Raw genomic sequence first — 25164 nt, 5'->3', positions numbered from 1 at the left:
CCATTTTGTCCTTCTGTAAAATTGATACGGATTGAACAATCCGTATGAGACTTACGGATTGTGCTTAAGTAAGATCCGTATGAAGCTCATGGATTGCCCAATCAGTAAGTGGCCCATACAATTTTTTAAAAAAAATTATTCAAAAATATGTTTTACGAATTAATTTAAAATTAATGGCTCATAAACTTGTAACTTTTGCATTATTAACATGATACTCTAACCAATTGAATTAATAGGATAATTATGTTATAAAATAATTAATGTCACTATATGTAACACTAAATTTTTTAATATATATTTAATGTGCATGTAAAGTTAGATAATAAATTTTGTGACGATTAATTTTGATCCAATAATTAATTTGTTTACATATATAAATTGTAAATAAAAATCATAGGTTTATTAACATAATGCTACTAATGTATTTTTTGACCTTATTATAATTAATTTTGATTTAATAATGTATTTTTTTACATATATAAATTTTAAATAAAAATCATAGGTTTCATAAAATTTCATATATGTAAACATATTAATTATTAGATCAAAATTAACTATCACAAAATTTATTATCTAAATTTGCATGTGCATTAAATATACATTAGAAATTTTAGTGTTATATATAACGACATTAATTATTTTATAACATAATTGGTTTATTAGCATAATTGGTTAGAATGTCGTATTAGTACTAATGTAAAAGTCATAGGTTTGATTCCTGCTTGAGTCATTAATTTTAAATTAATTTGAAAAACATATTTTTGAAAAAAAAATTAAAAAATTGTATGAGTCACTTATGGATTGACCAATCTTTATCAATTTTATGAAAGGACAAAATGGGAATTGTGCAAGTTATGCTGGGTGTACGAGTAATTTGCATGGTGCCTGGCAACACCCAAAATAGCCCGAGCTATCCGGACCGGAACATTTCGAGTTAAATGAGCCCAGGTATTTTTGGGCTTAACCTAGATAGAGCGAGGCCCATTTTAGTGAAGGATGTCAGGGTCGAAAATGGGCAAGGGGAAATTTTAATCTAGGGTTTAGTTTATAAACCCTAACAAGGTGTATTATGAATCTGAAGTAAGGGATCGAGCCTCGGAGGAGGGAATCGCAGCGAAGTCCACTATGGTATTTCTTTCTATTCTGATTATCTTCACCTATTGTTTTAGCATTTTGTAGTATTCTATCTGTGATTGTTTCGCATTCTACGATGTGAAAACGAATGCTTTCGCATTTCACCCTTTCAATTTTTTTAATAATGATCAGCCTACGCCTAACTTGGATTTATCTTGGACTTGTTCGTTTTCATGAGTTCCCCAGTGGTAATGTTGTTGATAAGTACAATTTTGATTGTGAAGCTGAGACACTGTTTTAATTTTAAATTAATTTGTAAAACATTAATTGCTCCAGGTCAAGCCATTTTGCTCGTGTAATTCTTTCAGCGGTAGAGATTAGATACCCTTTAATTTGTAAAATGTTTGATTTGGATTAACATCTCAGAAACTGAGCCGAATGGCATCTTGTGATCCATGTTGTGGACTTCACCTAATGGGATAAGGCTTTGTTGTTGTCTTTGTTTGATTTGAACTGTGATTTAGTTTAGTTATGGTGAATTTGACTGTCATTGTTTCTGTATGTTTGTTTGAATTTTGCCTTTTCTTTGATTTTATACTGTGTTTTGGCGGTTGATGCTTACGAGTTACGTGTGGTGTGTTGTGTTTTATGCAGCCGAAGCAAATTCACGAGATTAAGGACTTCCTCCTCACTGCTAGGAGGAAGGATGCACGCTCTGTGAAAATCAAGCGGAGCAAGGATGTGGTGAAGTTCAAGGTCCGTTGCTCCAAGTACCTTTACACCCTCTGTGTGTTTGATTCTGAGAAGGCTGATAAGTTGAAGCAATCACTTCCTCCAGGTTAGTTACTCACATCACAACTATTTCTGCTGACACTTTTTATAGCTATATTATGTGATTATGGCACTTGGTTTTGAGTGTTTTCTCTTTTAATTTTGAAAAAAAAAAACAGAGTGAAAATACATTTATTTAAAATTTAGAAAACATTTTCTCTAAATATATTTTCAAAAACAGGTCCAAAACTAAAAACAACAAATCAACTTTTTCTGTCTTTTCCGAAGAGCTGAGAATGTTGTGGCACGGTGACACCGTAAAGTACTTTCTTCTCGATAAATGATTTCTAAATCTTGAAAATTTGAAACTGAAAATTATTTTTAAAAAATAAAAACAGAAAATAAACGCTCAAAGCCACACTAGGTAGCTGAATTACATAAATTGGTATATTTCTACTTTTGATTGTAAGTTGGAATAATTCTTCAAATGGGAAAGCAAAGGAAGATTGTATTGTGGACAAGAAAATGAAACACCTTACATTGCATGTCTCAAAGTTTTGGATGATGTGCTTGATGAGGAAGTTCAAATGAATATTTTATGTCATTGTCTTATAAGTATAATTGTATATGATTCATCTTTGCAGGTTTAAGCGTGCAGGATGTGTGATTCTTACTGCTGTATGAAGATCAGGTTTTTCTCTGGATTTTGGGGATTCATAGTTAGTAAAATGGTTCAGAGAATTTTCGTATTTGTTGTTACATTCGGGATCATGTTAGTATTTTGTTTAAGACGGATCCAACTTGCTTGGGGATTATGTGGCTAGTTGATTAAACCTCGTTAATTTGACGTCAATACATTTCCAGTCGTTTATGGATTCGTTTTCGGCCGAACTGTAGATTAGGATAGGATCCTTCTATCCTTATCTACAAAACTGTAGATAAAAACATTTTTTGGTCAAAATCTATTGCCAACTTGTCACCTCAGACTAAAACAATGCTTGTCTACAAGAAAATTGACTCGAGAATTAGTAAATGAATGGTGTAAAAAGATTTAGAATTATTCTTCTAATTGCACACACGTCATCTATTTGACAACTTATCACCTCGTTGCAAAACTGTCAAAATCATGTTTCAAATAAATTTTAAACAAAGATCAATAGACTCATTTACTTTTACCAAAATACGAAATTAATAAATTTGAGCAAAATTGATATCACAATTAATTCTTTTAAAAATCAAGTTTAGATAATTGAAACATACACTAAAAAGTTCATTCGCTTATAGTAGTCTAGGGAGCGTGTTATAAACTTATAATTTCTGAGATAACATTAACTACTGAAATTATTTACGGATTGTCTAATCCGTATTAGTTTCGTGAAAGGGTAAAATATCCGTGTCAGTTGTATGAAATTGCAAGATGAGAATCGCTTACAATTACTACTGAGTGTACCAGCAACTTTGCCTTAAAAGGATGTTCTGCTGTAACAATTTGTTTTGGAGTAGATTAAATCAAATATGGGCCTTTTTACATATGGACCCAAAGTGTGTTGATGATTTATTAACGGTTGTGTTCAGTGTGTTGATGCTTTGCAAACTAATCTACTAATCTAGAATAATTCTTGCATTCTGACATCATTAATTCAAAATAAAGATGTTTCAAACTCTTTATTTTTAATATATCTTAAATTTATAAACTATCGTATATAGTTCCTCAAATAACAAGACGCTAAAAAATTGGCAAGGCAATGGAAGATTCGAAGTTATATACTACAAAACTCAAGACAAACATGGAATTGTAATGGGTGCTCGGAAGAGTTTGTTCAAAGCTTGTTTGAACTTGTAACAATGATTTATGACCTTTTTAAGTTTTTAACAAACTTTTTTTAAATCATAGGAATTGAAATCCGAGGTTTATAACATTCACCTACATTGTTCAACCAATTGAACAAGATCCCGTGGTTAACAAGATTGTTTCTAAAATGCTGATTGCAACAAGTTATCTTTGGCTATTTCATTTTCAGTATCAAGCACGTGATCTGTGCTTCAACAAGGATGGATTTAAATGTTGTGATTTTTTGTATAGGAGACATTATCCAGACAGAACACATGGTCAGTGAAACGTAACATTAATACTTTTTAGTTTTTCGTCACTAAATTTGATTGCTAATTCTTTAATTTTTAACAAATTTTTTTTTCACATGAAGGCTTCTTACTATGGCTGGCTGATGGCTCCTTCACCTTCTCATTTTGTCACATTTGTAGTTGTGCTGTTGTTGGCACCATGAACGTACTGTAATGGTTTAGATGTTTTTCCGTTGTTGATTGGTTTTTTTTTTTTTGTGGAGAAAAAAAAATTATGGTTGGGTTAAGACCTACTATATGTTTAGGTTTACCATTTAATTTTTATTTTTATTTTCCCTACCTATCAATTTGATACAATTATGGTTTTTGATCATGATTTGACTTTCCGAATGTAACTTTTTAATTTTGGGTTGAAGCATTAATTGTATTAGATTAGATTATTGGGTGTTTCTTTGACCATTCAGCTTTCCACTTTTGTATTGAAAATCGCAGGGATGGATTTTCCACCCCATGTGCTATATGCGACTTTAAGCAATTCAACATTTAAAGTTTATTATTCATGCTCATGCTCCGGAGTCTGCCAAAAAGAACATTCAGCAAATGAAATTTATAACTAGGAAATGGTAAAAGTAAAGGCTCACACACCGCAAAAATACAAATTTATTGTATTGATTTATTGAGAATTCGGTTAAGGAATGAGGATCTCTATGATATACCTAACAAACAATGGTTGTCCCTGCATACAAACCAACTGCATTAGATAAGGGCGATGATTGAGCCACAAGTTATATGAGTACTCAATATTCCACGTTAGTCACGAAGATATTTTAATCAAATTTAGTGAACTAGAATTATATTTTATTACCTTTGAGACTTTGATGCATATGGTTGTAAAATTCACCGCTTTTATGGATCACACCAACATTAGCAATAAAAGCGATCACACCACACCGTGCTCATCCGTCCCTAAATAATTACCTCCGCTCCGCAGCATTTCCATTAGCAAAATTATTAGTTTTTTACTTAGTCTCTTTTTTTTCATGCCAAATCCTTAATTGATTTGATTCCTAAACAGTTTTACAGTGGATTTCGATACGAATTATACATAAATAATGGCAAATCCTACTAGAGTTTTAAATGCTCCTAACTTGCTCGGTAGACAATCTCTTCAGGAATATCTCATGACACTTGGGAACTTATTAAGTAGCTGTGATCTGAGTTGAATTATAATAGTTTGAGTATTATAATAATTCTCTAGGTGAGGCTTGTACTAATAACAATTGGAAATGCTTTCCTGTGTTATCACTTTTTTATACTTCAATGGAACATTTGTTTTGTGCATACTTTATGGAGTATGCGACGCAGGCAAGTAGTGATACTCCTATGGAGTTTACTAGACCTGTTTCTATGTTAGTGGGGCATTCATATATCCTGATTGAGATTGATTTCATTCATAGTGTTCATGCCGTGGAAGCTAACACTTGTTACTTTACCTTTAATTAAACTTTTAGAGCAACTAATAATGACAACTACCTTCATATGATTCGTTATTTTACTAATTGCTCATACCCGCTTTCCACTATGTGGATCAATTTGGTCGCCCCCGCTCAGAATAATTAGGTAATCAATCACACTAACTCAACCAATAAGCCAATGTTTTCAACTAAATACTACTCCTGGTGTGTATTACGATCAAACATAACTAATTAATTAATGCTTCTAAATGACGTTCCTTGTCAATTTTTCTCAGCACATTTAATTTAATTGTTGAAACACTTTTTATTTTACATTAATTTCAAAAAGAACAGTGGACAAACTAGAAATTAAATCCGAACCTTCTATGAGCGAACTTAGTTGTCTCGTGTAAGCTCTTGGTCTTAGCCTCTTAGGTGATCAAATTTTCTTGATGGTCTTGTAGTTATTCAACAAACATGAATATATATATATATATATATATATATATATATATATATATATATATATATATATATATATCTTCTAACATGTTAGAAAACGATTATATCTTAATAAATATTCTCTTTTTTCTCAAAAAATTGCAAAAGTGGTTATTTATTTAAAAATAAAATGAATTAAAGATGCATCTTTTCCATGTGTTTCAATTAAAAATAATATATAAGGGAAAAAAAACTCTTTGGCATTTAAATGGAGTTTAATTGTTTATTTTTACTTACATGTCTTCGTTTGATTCAAGAGAGAAGAATATAAGCATGTAAAAAAAGAAACAGATGGTTTGAAATAAATTTGCAGAATTTTTCTTAATCAAAATCAGTTTAGCTAAATTTTAATTAGTTAGAAGTAATCTCGCAAAACAGAGCAACTTTAAGGCAGGTTTTGAGAGGTACGGTGTAATTTTATTTTTTTTTCGATATCCGGTACGGTGTAATGTATCCAAATATAATTAGACACCGTGCCACTTTTTAATATGTAAGTATGTAACTGTAAAACGCGAGATTAACGATAAAGGAGGAAGATACTTTTTAGCTGCTTAGTGGGCTTAAGTAAGCAATTGCTTCTGTACTTTTTAAACAGACAAAGAATGCATGTCACATAAAGAATTTTTACAGCTTGATGACAGATACATTATTCATTTTTTGTATGATCCATAGACGAAGTTACAAATGCTCAATTATATTCATTATATATATATATATATATATATATATTATTTGTGTAAAAAAAAACTATAATATTAAATGATGACAAGTTGTCACATTATTTGATAAATTATGTATTAAAAGTAAAGTAGTATAGTTTAACATGTTGCGTGCATCATAGAGTTTGACTCGTTCACGTCGTGAATATGTGCCCCTTATGGATGTCCCTAGTGATGGATGGTTGAGGCAGCCTTTCTTTCTAATTCCTATTTCTATATCATTGTTGGCAATCTAATTCTCTCCATTAGCCATCTTTTTCTTCCTTCATGTTAACTTAATAAATGCAATATGGGTTCTTCTCACCCAATCTTAGCTTATATAAGAACAGTTGTAAAAGTATGATGACAAATTAGTGCCCACGTTAATAGTGTGGGAATCAAGTGATGCTAATTGTGTTTTTTCCTTGTCCACAGTGCTAATTGTGTTCTAGGCTTAGCTAAAAGGAAAATAGAAGAAAAGCGGGTCCCGATAACATATATTTATACCAAAACTGCTAATATTAAAATATGAACTTAAAAACCACCCAATCACCTATGCATGAAAACACATTAACACGTACGTACACTGGCTAGTAGTCTAGTACAACTACAATTTATAGAAAATGGTTGGAGAATTATATAACACATTAGCATATCAAATATCCTCTAAAAAACACACACACATCAAATAACTGACTGACTGCAGAATTAATTATATACTTCCCATCTTAATGGTTTGATGCGTGAATATAATTATAATATTATTATATATTATATGCCATGCCAGTGGCTTTGGATGCCAGGTTGATCAGGTAGTAGAAACTTGGTCCACACTCATACCATCTTTTCTTTTTATTTGTTTTTCTCCTCTTCTTTCCTTGCTTGTTCTTTTTGGCTAATATATGGTTCCATTATGTGTGATGTGTATGCTAAATCCCATCATTTTTCTTTTGTAAAGTCCCATAATCTTTTAGATTATGATAAGTTAAAGTTGAAAAAGTATAACAATTGAAGATGTATGTTAGGCAAGGATTAACAGCATATATACCTTTCATGATTTTTCACTTCGCTAAACTATATGTATAATTATATATATTGATAATCTTTATAAAAAAAATGATATTTTTTCTCCCTAGTATTGTAATAACAAATGACGATTTTATTGATTTCATAGAATAAAAAAATAAGAGTAATATAGACTAATTAAGACGTTGACCTTATAATAATGTATGGAATGAGTTACATTAAAATTTTATACAAATTTCAAATTATAAATTAATATTAACTATGCATTGATAAAACAATTAGGATCTACTCTTTTGAGGTGTGACTTTAAAAAGAAAACAACCCCCACCCTCTCCAATATCCTCCTGTCAAATGTATTATAGTTATTTTAGGTTCGAAATGATAATTTATATCCTTAATATTTTTAAATACAGATTCCTTTTTTTTTTCTGTACCTTAATTATTATTTAGTTGCTAGATTCATGGTCAACTGTTGGAGATAATGTCATTCACAGGTCGGATATAATGTCACAGGGAATGTATAATCAACGATTTTGTGTTGGTATCTAAAAATGTTAATTAAGTTCACAAAAAAATTATAAATGTAAGGATATATACCTAACATGTGTAGCTTTATAAAATTTGTTTGTTTGGTTTCTTCTTAATATTTACCTTTTTTAATTATTTTTTTCCTTAACCACGATCCATTAGGGAAAAAATTCTAGTTAATTTAAAGTTCAATCAAGAAATAATAAAATTTAATAAAAAATATTTTTATCAAAAATTAAACTTAAATAATATCTGACTGATTCAATCTTAACTTTAATATATTAATCATGTTCAATCATCTTATTTCTTTAATTGTTTATTTAAAAATATTTTATTTTAATTTAGCAAAGAATTATTGTAAAGATATGATGATAGAAAATCGTGATTAATTTACATTTACATATACAAAATTTGAAAGATGTGCAAATTTAAGACTCTCACGTAATCAATTTTCTAAATTTATAGTTATTTTTAATCAGTAAATATTAATAGAGTTAGTATTAATATGTTATGTTAGTGAGGGAATTTGAACCTATGACTTTTTTTTTATCACTTCAGCTCTTATGTTTCTCCTCCCAACCACCTTATGATTCCACTAAATTTACAGTTATAAAATCTAGGCTCCATTTTGGTAAAAAAAATTGTTTAATTTGATTATTTATTTTTAAAATTTTTTATTTTGATATGTTATCTTATTAAAAATGGTATTTTTATCTTTAAAAAATTTATTTTGATATTTTATCTTATTTAAAAGGTTCAAAATGATTTTTTAACAATTTAAATATATTTAAAATGATAATTTATTTTAGTGTTATTCAAATGACAGTTGAATATATTTAAATAGTTGAAGGACTATTTTAAAACTTTTAAATGATATAAGGTATTAAAATAATTTTTTTTAAAGATAAATGATTATATTAAACCTTTTAAATAAGATAAAAAAACCAAAGTAAATTTTTTAAATATAAATAATCATTTAAAAAATAGATAAGATAAAGGATCAAAATGGTTGTTTGGCCTAAAATTTATCCCTATCAACCCACTAATTAATTAATTAATTAATTAACTATACAAATAATAAATAAATAAATAAATTTTATAATAGAGCAATTAATTTCATTCAAAATTGTTAACAAGATAAACAATTAATATACTAATTAAAATTCCACTTTATACATCAAGACAGGAGCTGGAAAGGAATTAGAAACAATTCAAAATTTATAGAAAAAATTAAAATTCTTTTATTTATTAAGTTATTATTATTTCCCCTATACAGTAGTTCAATCCGGTCACGAAATTCCCAATCCTAACTTACCAAACATTTTTATTACTTATATTAGGAATGAATAAAAGCGCATTGTTTCCACACGTTTTTATTTACTAAATTAATATTGAATTTAAATAAATATTAAAACTAAGATAATAAGAGTTTTAGATTGTTTAAAACATATGGAAGGATTGAAAAGTGTCTTATTTAGACTATAATTTAAATTTATTTTTTTTGTGTAAAATTTTCTTTAAGTCAATGATCATTATATATCATAAATTAAATTAATCTTTAATCTAATGGGTTAAGAGACACTTATAATATATGAATAAAAAAATATTATTAGTAATAGAAGGAGGTTGGTACTTAAAAAAATCTTTATATCTTTTATTTACAGAACACATCTAACAAAAGCACCCCCGAACACAAGATATTTTAAAAAAAAAAAATCATTTAAATTTATACATGAATCAATTCAATAAAAGAAGGGCACTCTAATTATATTTTATTTATACTACTAGGAGGTGACCCGTATTTTGTTGGTAGCCGACACCCCATTTGCCTTGGTCCTAACTCCTAACACTAACGCTACATGGCACATGCACCCATTTGCAATCACTCGTATGGAAACTTCAATGATAATCATTCTACATTATAAAAAATAAAAAAACCAAAGTATTCCTCATTTTCTCAGAGGATAGGAAAAAAAAAAAACATGTCAAAATTAGAATGAGATTTAGAGTCCCTAGCTAGCTAGCACAGTACCCTTTTGTCCCTCTTAGAATCAATCAGTTACAACCTTTGGATTGAGTGGCTTGGCAACACCTCCATACGTTTGAACTGCCCCCACAATTGTTCTGGGTTCAATCCAACGCAAATTGAGTGGGTCAGGTCGCAAGTGTTGAAGAAGAGCATGTGTGTAGAGATGTGTTTGTCTGACACTGACACCTCTTTGCGTATCAATCATGCAATAACCTGCCGCCAATTATACCTCTTCTCTTCAGTCTTTTTTTCTTTTTCTTTCCTCTTCCAAAATTCATTCCCTCTTAATCTTATTTTATTTCTTCTTCCAAACAAAAACCGTACCAACCCCCAAACAATTTCTGGAATTTCCACGAAAAATTTGGCGCAGGTTGTTAATTGTTATGTACACCTAGCTGTACAGTACAAGTCCCATCTCTTTTATTTATTTTTTACTTTATTCGATATTAATTATATTCCTGTTTAGTGAATACTGTCTTATTCCTTGGTTTTTGTTCTCCATTTGAAAATTGCTACCTAAACCAGCCTATCCAACTCTGAATATTTTCTTAAACTGAATCCCTCTGTCCTTTCTTGTTAAACTATGAATTAGGCCATATTTGTTACAAAGAAAATTAATTCCCCCGGGGTTTTATTATAATTTTGTGCCAAGTTTGTTGTCTTTTTTTTTTTTAATCGAAGAGGGTTTGTTCTTATTGGGGATGCATATTGAGGGTGGTGGAGGAAAACAACAATGGCGAATCTGGTTCCGGGGGTGCTTCTGAAGCTTCTTCAGCACATGAACTCGGATGTGAAGGTTGGTGGCGAGCACAGGTCTTCGCTTTTGCAAGTTGTGAGCATTGTTCCGGCACTTGCAGCAGGGGGTGAGCTTTTCCCAAACCAAGGTTTTTATCTCAAGGTCTCTGATTCCTCTCATGCTACCTACGTGTCACTCCCTGATGAGCATGATGATCTCATTCTCAGTGATAAGATTCAGTTGGGTCAGTTTGTGTTTGTTGATCGCTTGGAGGGTGCTTCTCCCGTTCCCATTCTCAGAGGGGTTAGGCCTGTTCCTGGGAGACACCCTTGTGTTGGAACCCCTGAGGATATTGTTGCAACTCATTCCCTTGCTTTCCTCGATAATGGTAATGACAAAAATGGGGCTTGTTCTGGTGGGGGTGACGTGGATAGGTCCAAGTCTCCGAGGAAGGTGTTTGGTGGTGGGGTTGGGGAGAAGGAGAAGAAGGAGAGAGTGAGATCAATTGTTGTTGGTGGTGGTGGGAGTGGTAAAGAGGATGTGCAATCCAGCAAGGCAAGTGCTGTTTTCGGTAGGAGCAAATCTCAGCCTCAGCAACCACAGCCAATCAAGCCTGCACTCAAGATTCAGGTCAAGAAGGAATCCTTGGCTAGATTGAAGTCAACCAATTCGCGGTCCATTCCTTCGTCGCCGAGTAGTTGCTACTCGTTGCCGAGTTCTTTTGAGAAATTTGCCAATGGGGTCAGGCAGCACCAGGGAAAGGTTGGGGCTAAGGTGGGAGTGGCGGAGACGGAAAAGGCTGTTCGTGGGGCTAGTAGTTTGGTTGGGAAGAAAATTGTGGTGGGAAATCCGATTAGAAATTTGGTGCAGGGAATTGAGCTGGGGACAAAGGCTCTAAGGAAGAGCTGGGAAGGGAGTATGGAGGTCAAGACTAAAGAGTCTTCCAAAACCAGGGTTGCAACCAAGTTTGATTCTAAGCCTGAAGCAAGTGTGAGTCACCATTTCTCCTTTTAAGCAACTCTTGATGTCAAATGCCTGGGCTTGCTGGATTAAATTGTTTCATTTTGTCTTGTTTTTCCTTTGAAAATTTATGTAGAATACTCTGCTATAAAGTTTAGTTGGTTTCAGTCTGAGAGACCTGGATTTCAATTCATTACCTCCATGGATTGAGTCAATTAAACAATTTTATACATTTTTTCTTTCATTTTATGGTCTACCAGACGCCTAGGAGGAGAAGCATTTCAACTGAAAAGTTTCTATCTAAAGAGGAGAGCAGGATCCAAGCACCAACAAAGCCCTCTAAGGAACAACATAAGATTCAAACACCTACAAAGAAGGCTAATGCTAATGGAATTGTGGAGGAACCAGAAAAGTCTAGTAAGCTAAGAACTTCCATTGGAAAGAAATCAGCTGAAGTTTCTAACAGCGGACTCCCTGGAAACTTGGTCAAAGTTTCTCTAAGTAATAGAAAAGTGACAGATGCAAGTGTTCAATGGGCTTCACTCCCATCATCTATTTCAAAGATTGGAAGGGTATATCCATTAAGAACTCCTTTGCTTTCACGTTTTACTTCTTTGATTCTTGGCTGTCACAGAATATATTTGAAAAAAATGGTCTCATGAGTTACACTGAAACAACTCAAATGAGTATCATGTTAGATTCATGAATACTACTATATAATAAGTATGCCACAGGTATAAAACTTGGTCATATGATCATATCATTGTTCCTAACTTATATCCTTACTAGATGATTATTCAGAAGATTATATAGCATACTGAATCCTTCTGTTCAGATGAGAAATTCTTTAACTGTATTTTGTTCTTATTCTATGTTGACATTTGTGACAGGAAGTAATGAAACACAGAGATGCGGCACAGATAGCAGCAACTGAGGCTATGCAAGAGGCTGCTGCTGCTGAGAGTTTACTGCAATGTCTAAGGTATGAATAACTCAAATCAGGAGAATAACTTTAGGCAATTAATTACGGACAATTCTTCTGGACTGCTGAAATGTTTAGAAGTCTTAGTTTACACTGTTACTCAATGTGGTCAAGATTGTGAACCTAGATATATGACTGATATCTGTACTTCTGAGCAAATTCTTTCTTTATCTACTGAAGCAAAGCACCTCTTTCACTGAAGAGGTAAATCAGTTTCATTCCAAAAAATTATTGTTGATACTTTCAATGAATTGTGTTTTCCAATTTCCATCACTTCTTCAATATTCTATTTAATCATCAGATAGTACTAACAAGAATATTGAAATTGAAGTATTTGAATTGGTGGCATAAATCCTATACTTTATTATTTGCATTGCTATGTAGAGATTTTCTTCTTCATTCCGTCCTATTTTGGAGTTGCGTTTTGCCTAATCTATTATCAACTATCAAGAACGTATTGGTTAACAGGCATATATATGTTCTATCATTCCTTGGGTAACTCTAAACATGCATACAGTTGTATGTACTGTCATTATAAATTCCTACTATTATAATTGCTCAATTCATTAAGCCAGATCTGATGGAAGTTCTCTTTACATTTGAATTATTGTGCTTGGAGTGATATAGCATCTAATCAATCCATTGGCCTTACTCATTGTTCCCAAGTACAAGTAGTTCATTCTTGGTGTTCATTTTAGCTATGCATATCCCATATGTAGTTAGTGGTTTAGGGTTATTCTCTTTGAGTATCTGTTTTTTCTCCATTACACATTGCCATTCAATGGTAAAAATTAAGAGGTGGGTAATTTTAAGTTTGAACTGACTTGTGGAAAGGAGAAACCACATGTGGAGAGTGTGACATTTTTTAAATCAAAATTAGGCAAAGATAACCAACTCCAGATCACATTCAGGTTACTTGTAATTTAACCTTTATTTATTGTGTGTAATCAAGGCAGAGATTTCTTGGACGCTTGTTGGAAATATTTGGACAGAAAGGGAAGAAAGTGTATATGAATGCTATTTGTGTTAATTGTTATCAGAATTGGCTTGTAGTTTGATTTGCAGGGATACTTTTGATAGACATATCATGTATATATTTCACATTTTTTAAGAAAAATTTGCAATTTAACCTAAAGTAAGATGCCTAATATACAGCAGGATTTCAGGTTTATCCATAAATATTGTTGTTGCTACATTTGATAGATTATTATGTTAGAATGTTCTAATTCTATGCTACATACCAAGTTGTTGCTGACACTTGTTTGTGATGTTTTTGGCAGAACATATTCAGAGCTAACTAATTCTGCTAAGGAACATAACCCACAGCCAGCAGTAGAGCAGTTTTTAACTCTTCATGCTAGCCTGAATAGTACCCGGACAATTGCTGAATCCTTGTCAAAACCCATTCCAGATGGTTCATCTCCAGATTATGAAAGGAGCACAGTGGAAGAAGCTCTAAAAGTAAAATCAGATAGACAAAAACAATCGGCTTCCTGGGTCCAGGCAGCCTTGGCCACCAATTTGTCATCATTTGCTGTTTTTACAAGAGAATCTCAATCATCCAAGCTTCCAGCTTCAAGCAATTCTCAAAATCAAAAGACTGTTGTGGGAAGTCAAAACATGTTAGTCCTACACAATTCCAGTGAAGATGCTTCATCAAAAGTTCATGCAAAAACTCGTCTGACAGCTAATTCCAAGCATTCCTCACAAGGAACTCTTCGCAAACCAGGTGATGGGTTATTAAATGGTCAGAAGCAACTAGTGCAACTTCCCCCAGAATGGGTTAGAGGAAATGGTCTCAATGAGGTAGTTAATTTGGCTGAAATGTTACAGTTAGAGTCCCGAGACTGGTTTTTGGGATTTGTTGAGAGGTTCTTGGACAGTGATGGGGACACTACCTTGTCAGATAATGACCAAATAGCAGGTATGCTCACTCAACTAAAGAGTGTTAACGATTGGTTAGATGAGATAGGATCGAGCAAGGATGAGGGAGAATCATGCCAGATATCAACAGAGACAATTGACCGGTTGAGAAAGAAGATATATGAATATCTTCTTACACATGTTGAATCTGCTGCTGCTGCACTCAGTGGTGGATCACAATCGTCACCTCAGATCCAAACAACACAAAGTAAAGCCAAAAGGTGAATGAGTACATAGCTTAGCTTAACGATGCATGAGTAGATAGGCAGAGTGGGACTAAACTCGGTCACTAAAAGTTGTCCAAGGTCCTCTTTAAATTTCACTTATTTTTTGCCCCCTCTTTCGTCTGTTTGTACATAAATCCTACATGGGGTTTGAGGTATAGATGGAGTCTAATTATTTAGTAGGGGAGATAGCAAACATGATTTATGAGGATATTTTCTTTCATTTTTCTGAATATTGTTCAGATGAAATTATACAAATTGAAACAATGGAAGATATAAGCAGATATGATCTTTTCTAATGCCCTTCCTTGAATTTTGTGGTTCTTACATAGTTTCCCAAATCATGTACGATATAACTTCTGGTGCCAAAGTATAAAGCCTAAAGCATATCCATTTCATATTTCACCTGTCAACTCTCTATATCATTTGATTTTGGTGTCTTTTTGGCGCAACCATAAATGGCATTTTCACGAAGAGAATTATGTACCAATCACACGCATCATCTTAACTGCTAGGCTGCATCAGGATAAATGAAAAGTGAAAATATCTCTTATAGTTCTAGATTTGCCCCTTTGGAAATTCTCTCTTTTAATTGGGTTGACAGTATAGGTTGAAGATGTGACAACTTATAAAACTACAGATAATAAGATAAAATGTAACACTATATATGAAATTAGGTGATATTTGCTCCACTAGTTGTTTCGTGACCAAGTTAATGATTTATGAATTCTGAAGTATAGTTGTTTACCCCCAACAATACTGCATCAGCTCGTCTAACAAGAAAATAGTGCAAACTTTTACCAAGAGAAGGATGGTTATTGGCTGCAGGAACAATTCAAACGTGCAGCGCAAAGTCGTATCATGTAAAATTAACTTTGGTTAGAAAATATGGAGAAGGTCAAAGTCAAAGGATGATAAAAATGTATGCAATGGAATTTTGGAAAACTGAATGTTTCTTGCTGGCCAGTGCCAATCGGGCTGACCCAATTTTCACAGATATAAAAATAGAGTCAGCCTGTTCAAATGGGGACCAGAGTTGATTTTGACTCACTTATTCTTAATAATCATCTATCCTTTTAGTTGTTATCAAGTGTTTATCTAAAGTGGAATGTTGCGTAAAAGAACATTAAAAAAATGATATCCCAATTAAAACAGGAAAAACATCTTTATAAAAAGTCTCGAAATTTGTTCGAATAAAACAGGATCCTAGTCGTCTCGTCTCCTTATTATATTTCAAGTAAGGCTAATTAAATTGAAGCACAAGAAATATAAGTATTGGGAAAAGCCACCATTGAAGCCGCAATTCCTTTGGCTGCATTTTTAAATGTCCCTTGGTTTCTTGCCATTGTTGTTTCTCGTTGTCCTTAATTCAGGAGGAACTCTCTTCTCCACTTCTTATATATCAATCAAGAGTATATGTCAATTGCGGTATCCAGATACTGATGAGCTTGAAGATAAATCATAACCCCTTATTTTTCTTTTAGTTCCTTCTACAAATACTGTTAGTCCTTACTCAAAAAGTATGTAGCTAGATGTTCCCAAAGGGATCGGGATTTTCACTGATTACAACACAATTTTATCTCAATTATATAATTAAGTGTACCACTAACATAAAATCTAAAAGTTTTTCAGAGTGTATGATAGTGGTACACTTGAAAAAGTGATTAGAATTTAGCTTCATTGAGTATCTGAAGCCTGATAAAGTTTTAATTTGAGTTTTCAGGTGAAGGCTAGTTCATTGATGACCCGCAGTACACAATGTGGAAGAATTCATGGCTTAAGCCTAATAACAGGAGATGAGCATTAGCAATTCTAGCAAGGGCTTTGATGTCTTTTTTCAATAATTATTTTACTGTTTCTTGAGTTATGATTGGTAATGTGTCTTAACAGGCACCTGTTCATACTAGAATTACTAGCATAGAGTCTGCATTCTTATAGTGCGTGTAATTTCAGATTGAAAAAGAATCTTTTGGCAGCCCCTTGTTCCTCCTTTTCCTTCTTTTTCTGCCTCTTCAAAAGCTTTTTTTTTTTTAGAATAAAAAAAAGTGGTTGACCAAAGACTGATGCTTCAGCACTATTTTAATCTGAGCCTTAGCTGCATTTGATATATCGCTTCTGAATGTTACCATTTAATGTTGATGATTACGTATAAAGGATCAAATAACAATAGAGGAGGATGGAAGCGAGGGATGATAAATATGAAAGTAGAAGGGTGTTTTTCCTCCTGATTGTTCCCCACTATTTTGTTCATGACTGTGCATTTTTATTTTGAGTAGAAGGTAGCAGACTAGCAGTTATTCATTTAATATGTTACTCCTCTTAATTGTGATTTTGCAACTTATTTCGTTCTAATGATGGTTTGGCACAAAAAGTGGTCTTGTAAATCGTATAAAATAATGTCGGGAGGACTAAATTATTTAGAGATTAGAAAGAGGAAGGAAGCAACATAATAGAACACAGTTTGGAATATAGGACGGGGAAGATGGAAGTAACAATCCAATAGCAGTAATCTTGCTTTTGAAAAATGTTTTGTGAACACAAAATTGGAACAACGAAAAGCTGTTTCTTTTCATTTTGAAATGTATTATTAAGATGCATATTAATGAAAAAGATAAAGAATAAGGGTGAGATAATTCAATGTCAAGTACTATGTTCATTTGTTGATGTTTGAATAATGAAATTGTTTGTGTTTTCCTTTCTTGAGTCAATCACCAGGCTTCCTAATTCACGTAGGATTCTTGTTTGATAATAATTGATAAGTTCTGAGTTTTGATTTTGAAACTTTTTTGCGAACAGAACCCAATATACGATGGCATTGATGATTATGTAAGCCGGCAACTGTCTCTCTTAATCTCTTTTCTATTTATGTGGATGGATCTTGAAATACTTTATTGTTTTCCATATTTCTTGTTATGATGTGTGACGCATGAATTTCTTTTGCTAAAGACGAGAAGTTGCTACTACTAGTAGTCTACTTGAGATGGGTTGAGTTGGACCACTGTCCCCTGCCCCATAATTATATGCCATTAAGAATCCTCCTTTTTCATATGTAACTAAAATACAACCTAGAAGATATTGGTCAAAAGAAATATATTAAGCTTGTGGAATTGTGAATTATGTCAAAGCCTAACTCTATTAGGGACTTCATATGTGGTTGTGATGCACAACACATCCAAAAAAAAAATCTTTTGCAAAAAGATCAATTAGAGAGTCTAATAATAACTTATAAAAATGGTAAAATATACAATTGAAAATGACTAAGAGGTATAAGATTGACTTCGTAGTAATAGAAGATGAAAAAGAAAAAAATGTCAAAGGTTTAATTTTCTCAAGCTAACAAAAAACTAACCATTAACATTATGTAATAACATTTTATAATTAGTTTACATCGTTGGTTTGCTGCATCAAATGAAAGATTAATTCAAGGATAAAACAACTAAAACTTAAATTTTAGATCTACTAAAATTTATTATTAGTTTTTTAAAGTAAAAAGGTCTTAATTTTTATTTTAGGCCCCACTTTTTGTTGGCCCGGCTTGATCATATGTGAATGTTGTATAGAAATGTTAATATCACATATTTGCTGCATTAAAAAATGCCAGAAACCTATCAATTTATAGTTTTCCCTAGCTCCAATACTGAATGAACTCTGAGATGTGCACCATGATTGTGGCAAATTATGCAGCAAGCAAATCTTTATTTCCACCTTTCGTTGTGTTGTACATCGTAGGACCCAAGCTGCAATTGCACTATCCGTGCCTAACTGGCAACTGTAGTGGATATGGACATTAACCATAAAGTTGACTAGAATCATCTTATTTCTTTTGGATCACAGCTGCAACTTCACTGGTCGATTGAATTGAACTCTCTCTTACATCAGATAATTTGAATTTACTTCTGATGAGAAAAATATGAAATGTAACAATCCATCACCCCTTTATTCATTACACAAATTCAAAGCAAAAGCTGAAAAAGTAAAAGACCAAATGAGCGTAAACAACAAAGCAACAACAAAGTGTCGGGGAGTAAAGAAAAGAACACCATTCTGCAAATTGACTAATGATTCGGTTAACTCTCTTACTTAGTAAGGAACTATAAGGTTTGACTTAGTTATTGAAAAAAAAGAACGTGGGTTTAAATTATTGTCATTGATAAAAATTAGCATATTAATAACTAATATTTGAGGATAAAACTCAGTGTAGCCATCACATTTGGGACTTTCAGTAATTAAAATAGAGAAAATAGCAATTAAGATGAAATGAAAAAAATATATTTCATTTTTAAATAATGAAAATAATAGCGTTCAATTTAATTCCTTTTACTTATGTTTAACCCAAACATAAATTAACATATTATCTCTTCACTCCCCTTAATAAAGCGGCCGGTAGTGCGACACGTTTGCCAGATACGTTATGGAAACAATTAGCCATCCAATTTTATTTCCCTTTCACGCCCACTCCCCAACTTGGGCCAAATCCACTCACAATAATGTCAACTCGTGCAAAATTTAAGTCAATATTATTATGTTCTTTAAGGAAAGATTTTAAGAATGATCGTGTTATTGTTATAGAATAGCATGTGTAAATATGGCCTAAAAAAAGCGTGTGTAAATATTGTCCAAAGGCTTTTTGTAGTGTAGTTACCATGTAACACCTTTTTCAACAAAAAAAGAAAAGAAAAAAAAATATAATGTCCCTTAAAATAATTCGCCAAAAAAAATAAACACTTTTATCAAACAACAATGCTTAGTTAGAGCTTGTTCGATATAGGAGAAATTGAAAGGGGAAGAGGATCAGAAGATAGAATTGTTTTTTTGTTTGGTAGAAACAAAGGAGAGGAAATAATTTCAAAAATGGTGAGACTTTATTGTATTATTTATCTCTTCATTTTTTTATTCCTCTTCAACCTATCAAAGTATCATCTTTATTTTTCATTTTACCCTTCATCTAATTTCAATCATTATTTCTATTTTTATTTATTTAATTTCCCTCATCTCTATCAAACATGATATTAGGGAAATGACGTAAGTATTTTGCAAATAATAATAAAAAAAGACAAAAGCTGCAAAAGACGTCAACAACTACGTGAAACATAATACAAAAGCGATACCCTCCTGAACAATCTTTTTTGTTTTGTTGTTGGCTTTGAAACTATTTTGTTTTTACCTTTCGCAATGAACGAAAAATGTTCATCACATAAAGTAAAGAATAAAAGAAAAAAAATCCATTGGGGCATCAATCAGTAAAAGGCTGATATTAACCGGTGTAAAATTAAAAGGAGAAAAAAAAACTTTTTGGAATAGATAAAATTGTACTCTCCATGATATTTTATAAGTTCTTTTATGATTTCTATAATAATTTTTTTTAATTTCTTATATCAATGTCCCAACCGGTATTCTTTAACAGGACTCTTATGTAATGTGTTTAGTAAAAGAGAATAAAAATAAATAAAAATATGAAGAATGCAAATAAATAAGATTTGAATTAAAGTAATGATAAAAAATAAAAATAAAAAGTTAAAAAAAATAAAGATGAAGCAAATATCAATGTTATATTCATTATATTAAAAAGATTTCTACTTGTTATGTGACAATTTTTTCTTTTTAGAATTATACTGTCAATTATGAAAATTACATTATGTAACTTTTTCTTATCATATAATTATTTATATTATAAAAATAATTAATTATGCTGCAAACCTAAAATTAAATGTATATAATTTTTGAACAATTAAATTGATACAAATCAATTATATTGATAAGATAATCAATTATGTGACTAGCCTAAATTCAAACCTAGCAGGATCATGAGTTTTTGGGGATAATTTTGAAAGAATGATTCCTTCTCTAAGCAAGTTATCCAAATTATGTCTCTTTCATTTGGATGTGAAAATTATAGAGGTGCAGAGGATTCAAGGAATCTCGGGGAAGGAAAGCGTTGAGATTAGTTGGCCACGTGGCACACATTAAGAGTCACTAATATCTGGTATTGGTATTGCCACCTCAGAAAATAATAAAATGAATAATGAAGAAGAGGTGAGGTGAGGAGAGAAAAGCAACTTCCTTTTCAACCAAATAGTGCCAACCCCTTTTCAACCATAGATAGCTTAGATGCTGCATATGTTCTCTAAGGCTTCTTCTGCTATGGCCACTTTTCCTTGTTCCAGGGTTTGCCTCTCCCTCTTCTGCTATGCCCAATTTTATTCTTTGATTCCGTCTATTGTCTATCTCTTTCCCTTGTGATTATTTATTGCAATATAATTCTGAAATTAGTTGCTTCTTGGTTTGTCATTATAACCTATCTGCAAGTTTGTTTTACTTGATATTTTCGGTCCAGAGTTGGCTATTGATTATTTGCTTGTTCTGTGTTTCTTAGGTGAAAAGTGGGTTGTGCGTGTGGCCAGATGTGAGACAACTTTGCTTTAGAAAAGGCATGCTATATGGATTTATGCGGTTGTTTTCTACACCGTTGAAAACGCTCCGTGGAGCTAGCCGCTCGCTGAGAGTGACTCAATTTTGCAGTGTTGCCAATATGTCTTCCTCATTGCAGATTGAATTGGTGAGAGCAGGTCTCTTATCAGTCTTTTCTGTTTTCATAGTGCTATTGGATTACAATTAGGTCACCCGTGCTGATAAGTTTTCTGAAGAAATATGATGAAAGCTTAAGTTCTGACGTTATTGTGTTTTAAATTTTTTTTGTTAGGTACCTTGCCTGAAGGACAATTATGCTTATCTGTTACATGATGTGGACACGGGTACAGTTGGTGTTGTTGATCCTTCTGAAGCTGTGCCTATCATAGATGCCTTGAGCAGGAAAAATCGAAATTTGACATACATACTCAACACTCACCATCATCATGATCACACGGGTGGAAATGTAGAATTGAAAGCAAGATATGGGGCAAAGGTATTTATATGACTTTTATGCTGAGATTTATTATACTTTGTATTGATATTCTCCGTGTATTTTTGGTGACATCATTTTATAATAATATAATAAAGATGATGATGACTATGACAATGATCATAACAATAGTAGTACTGTTTAAAATAGCAGATCAAAAGTGAGGTTTACACTTTGCTCTGTTTGTCTTTCTAACTTTTTATCATTTCCATGGTACTGGTATCTTTTATATCTTCCCTTGGCAAGTAGAAACATCTTTTGGTTTTTAGGATTAAGACTTAAGAGATTATTACCTTTACCTTTTAAAGGAGAAGTTCTCTTGGTACTTTGTCCAATCTAGCATTCATGTTAGACAATAATAACTGTGAAATTCAGCAAAATAATTTTTTGCAAATTTCATCTGATTATCTATTGAAAATTTTGACATATTAGGCACTTTGATGATTGATGAAGCACTTTAGAACTTAGAAGAGTTGAATAGTTGATTGCTCTTAGGGTGTGTTTGGTTTAGAGGATGGAAATAGAAGAGAAATTTTTTAATTAAAGTAGAGTGTAAAAGGTGTGGGTCCCACAAAAAAGTACAAAAATGCTCTCAAATATTATTTCTCTTCTCTCTACCAAACACACCGCTAGAGTGCTACTTTGTGTATTTTTATTATGCCTATTCAAGCAAAAGGTCTGAATTTTCGAAAAGCAGTTTTTGATATATTTTTTATATGCTTACTAGTTACTACTTTGTGTAGATGTTAACACTTCCATGTTGCATTACAGGTGATTGGTTCAGGAACTGACAAGGAAAGGATTCCTGGCATTGATATCCACTTGAATGATGGAGATAAGTGGATGTTTGCTGGCCATGAGGTGCGTGTAATGGACACGCCTGGTCATACCCGAGGTCACATTCATGCCCTATTTGCATTAGTAATTCTTCTTAATGTTGTAAAGTGTTAAAAAAATCTGTTTTCTATTGTGTGGCTCATTTTTCTAGTGTTCTATTTATTTATACTGTATGCAGGCCATATAAGCTTCTATTTTCCTGGATCTGGGGCAATTTTTACTGGAGACACTTTGTTTAGCTTATCATGTGGCAAGCTCTTTGAAGGAACCCCACAGCAGGTTGGTTTTAATTGTACCTGTCCTTTTTTTTTTTTCCTTTAAAGGTTTGAGATTTCTATCCAGTGATAAGTTGTTGCATCTTGGGATATGTATTATTTTTTATATCTTGTTTTATCCCCTTGCCAGAAGTGCTTGAAATTTTAAAATAACCACACGAAGGAACTTGTTACTGAAATTGCTATTAGATAAGGACTTTGTGATAACCACTATCCTTTTGTGTAACTCAAAACTTGTGAATGTAAATGCCTTGATAAAATATGGTACAATTATTTGACTTATTTCTGGAACGCCTTATCTAAAATCAGGTTAGGACTTCCCTATGTCTTTTCCATAACCAATATTATATGCTTTTGTTCTTAAGTTGCAGATTTAGAATATTCCTTAGACAATTTCCCCCAAGTTTGCAATCTATATGTATGAAAAATTGAATCAAATTATATGTTGCTATGGTATTTATCACTATATATTAGAAATTGATACAGGAATACATATTTGTTTAGTTATTGTTGCACTAATGTTTTTATTTTTAACTTGCGTACCTTTTGCCAAATAATGTTTGGCTTTATAAACTTACCGTGTTGTTGCTGATGCAAAGTGTATCAAGTCAGTTACTTGATAAGCTTGTAGTTCTGGTTGCATCTTCAATTATTGAGAATTTCGTCCATGTTGCAGATGCTATCTTCTCTTAAAAAGATCATGTCTTTGTCAGATGATACAAATATATACTGTGGACACGAGTATACATTGGTTAGTTACATTTACTCTTGTCCTTCATGTTCTGTGCTTCCCTTTCCTGGCCTAACTGCCGTGACATTGACTTTTTTGCTTTGGTGTTTGGCAGAATAATATAAAGTTTGCATTGTCTATCGAACCTGAAAACGAGGAGCTTCAATCCTATGCTGCCCAAGTAGCTTACCTTCGAAGTAAAGGCCTACCCACGGTAAGTTTTACACTGCACCTCTTTTTCATTAATGGTCTGAAGTGTCCTCCCTCCATCTTCCTCTCTAACAATTCTTAACTAATCTTATTCACTAGTCAGATATCATTGTTACTAACCTTATATATCTTTGTTTGTCTCATTGTGTGTTTGAATCCTTTGCATTTTGCTTGAACCAAATTAATATGTACTGTTTGTGCAGATTCCCACCACACTGAAGGTGGAAAAGGCTTGTAATCCATTCCTTCGTACATCCAGTGCTGCAATCCGGCAATCACTAAAGATTGCAGCCACAGCAAATGATGCAGAAGCCCTTGGTGTCATCCGGCAAGCAAAGGATAATTTTTAGATTATTTACTTATAATATTTTGAAAGTCTGAAGAAACTTGTTCTATGTAGGGTAGGGTATGAATCCATCCGTGGCATAAAATGTGCTTGATGCTATGTTCTCAATATGATTTCAGAAATTTTGTTTCCATTTGGGAGGGTCTGTATGTACTTGGTGCCTTAGAAAGTTGTGGTGCGATTTAGAGGTGTACAATACATACATGACACTCACTCAGTTGAGGATATGTGGCGGGAAGAAGGCTAGCTAGCAGTTTAAAGTAAACTCCTTGGCCAATGGCGACCCACCCCCACTTCCCTCAAAGGAACAAGAGCCATATATGGGTCTGGACTCTGGACTGAGTTTTGCTACCAAGAGCGCGTATAAGTGGCTTCTTGAGGATCTATCTGCAAGTCTCAACATACAAAAAAATTAGTAATATAAATTATTATTATATTGACTTACCAATTATATATATATATATATATATATATATATATATATCTGAATAATTATTATTAATATAATAATAATTTATATATATTACTTTATATCTCTGTAAAGTATATATCAAAATATATATTAGAGAAGGAATTAAATTATACATGTGTAATTTTGTTTAATTATTATACCGTTTAATAATTTTCAATTGGATAATATTTTTATAAAATTTACCGTTGGATCGAAGGTTTCTTTCACATAAATAATATATACAAACTTTTAATCTAAAATTATTTGTTACCTCATTCATATAAATTAAAAATTAAAATTGATGTAATATAAATTTTTAAAATATGAATCATTTAGAGTGTGTTTGGATAGAGAATTTTAACTGAGAAAAATAATTTATCAGAGAATTTAAATTTCTGTAATTTAGAATTTATTGTTTGGATGTTT

The 25164-nt window shown here is 32.2% G+C and overlaps 3 protein-coding genes across 4 annotated transcripts; all 3 read left to right on the top strand.

The window, feature by feature from the left end:
- Positions 1-996: 996 nt before the first annotated feature.
- On the top strand, positions 997-2716 carry LOC100500171 (60S ribosomal protein L38). The gene is made up of 3 exons (XM_003543524.4): positions 997-1128; positions 1729-1912; positions 2490-2716. Exons 1-3 carry the CDS (start codon positions 1126-1128, stop codon positions 2510-2512), a joined length of 210 nt encoding a protein of 69 aa, XP_003543572.1. The 5' UTR covers positions 997-1125; the 3' UTR covers positions 2513-2716.
- Positions 2717-10068: 7352 nt separating this feature from the next.
- Positions 10069-16963, top strand: LOC100817734 (uncharacterized). Its single transcript, XM_006595006.4, has 4 exons — positions 10069-11889; positions 12120-12431; positions 12750-12841; positions 14122-16963. The coding sequence occupies exons 1-4, from the start codon at positions 10897-10899 to the stop codon at positions 14987-14989; spliced, it is 2265 nt and encodes a 754-aa protein (XP_006595069.1). The 5' UTR covers positions 10069-10896; the 3' UTR covers positions 14990-16963.
- Positions 16964-21028: 4065 nt separating this feature from the next.
- Positions 21029-24712, top strand: GLYII-7 (putative hydroxyacylglutathione hydrolase). 2 transcript variants are annotated; one of them, NM_001254324.3, is made up of 8 exons: positions 21029-21153; positions 21362-21544; positions 21689-21892; positions 22661-22784; positions 22905-23005; positions 23678-23752; positions 23847-23945; positions 24145-24712. In NM_001254324.3, exons 1-8 carry the CDS (start codon positions 21097-21099, stop codon positions 24289-24291), a joined length of 990 nt encoding a protein of 329 aa, NP_001241253.1. In that variant the 5' UTR covers positions 21029-21096; the 3' UTR covers positions 24292-24712. The 2 variants fall into 2 exon arrangements, with proteins under 2 accessions (NP_001241253.1, XP_040863758.1); XM_041007824.1 differs by lacking the exon at positions 21029-21153 and adding an exon at positions 21168-21268 and having other exon boundaries at positions 24145-24420.
- Positions 24713-25164: the final 452 nt, after the last annotated feature.

This window comes from Glycine max, chromosome 13 (assembly GCF_000004515.6).
Source record: "Glycine max cultivar Williams 82 chromosome 13, Glycine_max_v4.0, whole genome shotgun sequence".
NCBI classification, from domain to species: Eukaryota; Viridiplantae; Streptophyta; class Magnoliopsida; order Fabales; family Fabaceae; genus Glycine; species Glycine max.
Note: the sequence above shows the minus strand (reverse complement) of the source record. Positions and strands in the feature narration are given on the sequence as shown.